The sequence below is a fragment of the Rhinolophus ferrumequinum genome, chromosome 8, assembly GCF_004115265.2.
Source record: "Rhinolophus ferrumequinum isolate MPI-CBG mRhiFer1 chromosome 8, mRhiFer1_v1.p, whole genome shotgun sequence".
Lineage (NCBI taxonomy): Eukaryota > Metazoa > Chordata > Mammalia > Chiroptera > Rhinolophidae > Rhinolophus > Rhinolophus ferrumequinum.
Window position 1 is genome coordinate 6,319,358 of NC_046291.1, and position 4,863 is coordinate 6,324,220.

Consider the following 4,863-nt stretch of genomic DNA (forward strand, 5'->3'; position numbering starts at 1 on the left):
CCCTCCCCTCACAGACACACTCTGTGCTCCCACATACTAATAATTATTTTTCTTTCTAGAACATTTAAGTACTGGCATTACATTGTATAACCATTTATTTGATTATCCCCATGTCCGTCCCAGAATAGAGGTCACTGGACTGTGGAAATCTGTTGTTCACAAATCTGTGCCCAGCGCCCAGATGGAGTGTGGGGGGGGGGGAAGTGGGGGGGGCAAGGGCTGCTTTGGGACTATCTGCCCTGCACCCAGTTTCCCAAAGCTCCTTGGCTCTCCCAACCTGGATGCGCATTGGGGAGTGACCATCTCAGTAGCCGACTGACTTGCTACAGGTCTCTGCTTTCTGTGTTGCCATCTATTCTTCTGTGTAAGGGTAGAGGGTCCGGGGCTGGGGTCACTTTGTGTTAAAGCCTCATTGGGCATCCGACCTCAGCAGCCTCCTCGGCCAGGAAGGTGCTCCAGGGATGATTGCAGGGATGGTTGCTCCAGGGATGGAAGCCGGCCCTTCCCTGGTGCCCAACTGTCCAATTCTCTAGCCTCAGAGATTGGGGGCGGAGTCCAGAGCTTGGGCAGGACAGTAGGTGTCCCAGGAAAGCCACTGCCTCAGCCTGCACGGTGCCCCGCGGTCCGGCCCGCGGGGAGGGCTGGGGGCAGCGCTGAGTGGGCTGAGACTTGTCTTTTATGGCCAACAGTTAAAAGTCAGGACGTAGGGGCCCCTGGTGGGCCCTGGGGCTGGAGGCTTTGGGCGGCCTTGTGGTTGAACAACAGGGAGAGGCGACCCAGCTATGGTGTGGGGGCTCAGTAGGGGTGGGGACCCTGTGGAGGCGGGGGCTGGGGGCCCTCAGGGCACGTTAGCCCCAAGCAGCAGCAGCAGGGCTCCGGCCAGCAGAGTCAGGGACGCGCCTGCGGCCGGCCCGGGGTGCGCGGCGTCGGTGGGGCGGGTAGTGGGGCCAGCAGTGGGGGACGCGGGGGTGGCGCCGGGGGGCGCCAGGCCACAAGAAGTGTAGGGCTCCAGGCAGGCGGCGAAGGCCATGACATGCGCCACGAAGTTCTGCTCCTGCACGCCGTGCACCAGGTGCGCCTGCGGGCCACGCGCGAACACCGCCACATCCTCTCCGCCGTGGGTCTCCGACGACAGGGGCACGGCCGACTGCTGCCTGTACTCGGGGTCAACTGGCCACAGGGTAGGGTTCAGAGTGGGGATTTAGGGCCTTTGGGGGGCCTCCACCCTCCCATGAGTTCCGAACTGTGGTCCCCCCCAGTCGGTCCACCCGACCCAGTGCACTCACTGCTCTGACTGTCATTGACATTGGGCCGCGAGCCATTGCTGATCGCGAAGCCTGGGCCGTTGCCATAAAGGAGGGAGGTGTAGGCCTTGCCATCTCCGGCCACCTCTGGAGCCAGGCCTGCAGGGAGAAGGAGACCTGTGATGGCACTGACCACAGCTGTGCAGCGCCCCCTGTGGGCGAAGCCAGGCACTTGCCTGTTCAGTGGCTTGATCTGCACCAGAATCCTATGTGGCCATTGGTGTTATGACCCCGTTTGAAAGATGAGCCACAGGGCTCAGAGCAATTTCTGCCACGTAATTTAGAGAACAGCACCTGCCACTCTCCCTGGGCCTACCGAAAATGGAGCTCCCACGCAGTGTGTAGCCACCGAAAGTGAAGACGTGAGAGTGGTCAGCGGTGACAAGGGTCAGCGTGTCCTTCTCGTTTGTGAGCTGGCTGGCCCTGTCAATGGCATCGTCGAAACTGATAGTCTCGGTCAGAGCCAGGTAAGCTCTGTTTCTATGATGACCGTGATCGATGAGGCCGCCTGCCGGAAAACCACATGAGAGATGGGTGATGGGGAACCGGCCCTGAGCCCTTCCCTTCCTGTGCTCAGTGAGGGGCTGCCACTCACTCACCCTCCACGAAGAGGTAGAAGCCACGGGGGTTCCTGCTCAGCAGGCGCAAGGCCGCCTCTGTCATCTCCGTCAGGGATGGGTCCTGCGTGGGGTCTCGGTATGCCTCAAACTTCATGTCTTTTGGCTCAAAGAGGCCTGTGGGAAAGGGGTTGGCAGTGACTGATGAGCTGGAGTAGGGTCAGCGCACACACTGTGCACAAATGCTTGGCCATCTGAGGACCCGGGAGGGTAAGGCGGGAAGGTGGGGGAGGTGGTCATTACCCATGAGGTGTGTTACAGAGGGGTCCTCTGACGCCTGAATGAGCTGCGTTCGGTTCCACACATACCGGCCACTCTGAAAGAGACGGAACCAGCTTCAGGCCACAGTCCTACGGCCAGCAGCCCCACCCTTGTCCCTGCTCTACCCCTGCGCCCAGGAGCCCCCATCACCTGGTGCTTGGCTTGCCACTCTTGCACCAGGTTCCGATTGTCAATCCTGATTCCATTCTGTGCGGCATCAGCTGGGTACTCAGGGTCTGGGGTTCCTTTGGGAAACATGTACTTGCGGCCTCCACCAAGGATCACCTGGAGCGAGAGGATTAGGGCAGGGGGGCGTGGGGCCTGGCTAGCCCATTGCCCGCTGCTCACACAGCCCTCAGGTGTCCCCACAAGGTGTGTGGCAATGGCCTTGACTGTTCCTTCTACCCCCCACCGCCACAAGGCCCCAAGTCTCCGGGCTCAGGCTGGGGTTGCCCACCCTCTGCACAGCTCCCCGTGCCCTTCATGACGCACGTCAATGTCCATGTTGGAGACGAGCTGTGCGGCGATGTCCTGGCAGCCCTCCTTCAGAGCCTGGGCAGGCATGTCGGCGTCGGAGTACCAGTGGCGGTTCACCGTGTGTGCGTAGGTGCCGGCTGGCGAGGCATGCTGCACCCTCGTTGTCGTCACCACCCCCACTGACATCCCTGAGGGTGGCAGAGGTCAGGGTGAAGCACTGAGGTCTCAGCCTTACCCCTGCCCAGCAAGCTGGCCCCAAGCCCACCTGCTTTCTTCGCCCGGTTCATCACGGAGGTGACCTTATTGCGACGAGTTGTGTTGCACTGGTTAAGGCGGGCTGCCGCACTCACACCAATTGTCTGGTAGTTGGCCTTGACCCCGCACAGGTAGGCCGTGGCCGTGCCTGCACTGTCTGGCACGTTTCTGTCCACGTTGTACGTCTGGGGACAGAGACGCGCTCAGCTCCACTCTGGTACACACCCGGATCATGACCAGTCCCTGAGTTTGGGCCCAAACTCAGGCCCCAACTCTCCTGGGGCCGTCCCTTCTGCCACACTCCCTAGCCCGACCCCACCCCCACCCTGGGGTGTGGAGCACCCTGAAGCCACCCAGTCCTTACTTTGGACAGAGCCAAGTATGGGAATTGGTCCATGGCCAGGGGGGTCTCTGGTCCCAGCTTGCCATTCTTCTGCCCCTTTAGGATCCGAGCGGCTGTCACTGTGGACACCCCCATACCTGAAGGAGCAGAACCGTGTCAGGCCAGAGTCCTGAGGGCTGGCCTGTGGTCACCGGCAGCCTTGGGTGCCAGGGCTGTGGGGGCTGCACAGGTCTTGCACTCACCGTCCCCCAAGAAGAGAATGAGGTTTTTGGCGGCTGTCTGGGTGGGCTGCAGCTTCTTGGCGGTGTCCAGGGTCTGGGCTGCCTGGCGGTTCCAGAAGGCTGGGTCCTTTTCCTCAACTGGTCAAAGGAAGAGGGAGGCCAGGTCAGCTTTGGGGAGCGCCCTGTGTATGAGGAGCACCTGGGAGGTGTCTCATTACCTGGGATGATGCTGAGGGAGAGCCGTAGCCTCAGGCCCAGCAGCAGCAGCAGCCAGACTCTCTGCATGCCTGTGGGATGGTGAGAAGATGGCAGGGCTGGGACCATGGAGGGGCCGGGACCCTGGAGAGGCTGGCACTTGGGCAAGTCTGATCCAGCAGAGTAGCAGCTGCAGTCAGTGCATGCTGCCTGGGCTCAAATCACTGGAGGCCTTTATACCGGGCTGTAAAAGGCACATGTCCCTCCCTCCCAGTGCCCCAGGCAGCCTCCCAGACTCAGCCTCTGGTGGCAGGAGGGAGGTCACAGGGTGTGGCTCAGCCTTGGGGCAGGTGTCCTGAAAAAGGCGGGACCATCCTGCTCAGGGTATGCCCCAGCTCTCAACCCAGGTAGGGTGGGGACCAGGCATAGATGCCCTGGGGGGGAGGAGCTCACTGTGTCCTGATGGGTCCACCTCCAACTCTCTGCTCTTCCAGTCTTGATGGACCTGTCATTCCTTTGTTCACCTGATTTGTTCAGTATCTCCTAAGAGCCAGTTGGGGCCAGACTCCCTTCTGGGTGCTGAGGCACTGGGCCTCGTCAGGGGCCTGGTTTGGCTTCTTAAGGCTGCCTGGCCATCCACATGGCTTCTCGCCAGCTTGGCCTGGGCAGGTGAACAGGCGCTGGGCTGGAAGGGTACCCAGGACCCGCTGGGCCCAGAGTCTTGTGCTGTGGAAAAGGGTAGGGTGGGAGTGACATCACCACCTTTTCTGTGTCTCCAATTGTCCTGGGCTGGGCTGGGCCAGCATGTGTACGCGTGTGTGCCTGCTGGGGGCAGGCCAGGGTCGGGTCCAGTGCCCCAGACACGAGGTTGACCTCTGCTCCATTGGAAAGGTACATGGAACCCAGGGGTGAGTTTGCAGTCATCACAGAGGGGCATGGACACCCCCAGGCATAGCCTCTGATAAGGATCCAAGAGCTTTCAGAGCCCGAGGCTGGGTTCAGAAGCATTCCTGCAATCCAGAAATCCCACCTCTGGGTGTGCACACAAAAGAACTGAAAACAGAGTCTCCAAGACATATCTGCACCCTCACATTCATAACAGTGCCATCTACAACAGCCAAAAGGAGTATCGGGGCCCAGGGAAGGCCGCACCCTAATATCCCACAATGGCCTCCTGATCATTTCCAACC

General features: G+C 60.7%; 1 protein-coding gene across 1 annotated transcript; it reads right to left on the reverse strand.

Annotated features, from left to right (window-relative positions):
* Positions 1 to 212: 212 nt before the first annotated feature.
* On the reverse strand, positions 213 to 3,862 carry LOC117025529 (intestinal-type alkaline phosphatase-like). The gene is made up of 11 exons (XM_033111451.1): positions 3,697 to 3,862; positions 3,500 to 3,616; positions 3,279 to 3,394; positions 2,925 to 3,099; positions 2,675 to 2,847; positions 2,333 to 2,467; positions 2,165 to 2,237; positions 1,904 to 2,038; positions 1,621 to 1,812; positions 1,287 to 1,403; positions 213 to 1,170 (listed from the first exon to the last, which is right to left on the reverse strand). The coding sequence occupies exons 1-11, from the start codon at positions 3,800 to 3,802 to the stop codon at positions 839 to 841; spliced, it is 1,671 nt and encodes a 556-aa protein (XP_032967342.1). The 5' UTR covers positions 3,803 to 3,862; the 3' UTR covers positions 213 to 838.
* Positions 3,863 to 4,863: the final 1,001 nt, after the last annotated feature.

What these genes read in the sequence shown, in the direction of transcription:
- LOC117025529 (XM_033111451.1), bottom strand. Translation starts at nt 3,802, where the DNA reads ATGGTCCCAGCCCTGCCATCTTCTCACCATCCCACAGGCATGCAGAGA. An exon ending in AGTGGCAAGCCAAGCACCAG is followed by an intron (nt 2,238 to 2,332) that starts GTGATGGGGGCT and finishes CGTCTCTTTCAG; the next exon opens with AGTGGCCGGTATGTGTGGAA. An exon ending in CTCTGTAACACACCTCATGG is followed by an intron (nt 2,039 to 2,164) that starts GTAATGACCACC and finishes CCTTTCCCACAG; the next exon opens with GCCTCTTTGAGCCAAAAGAC.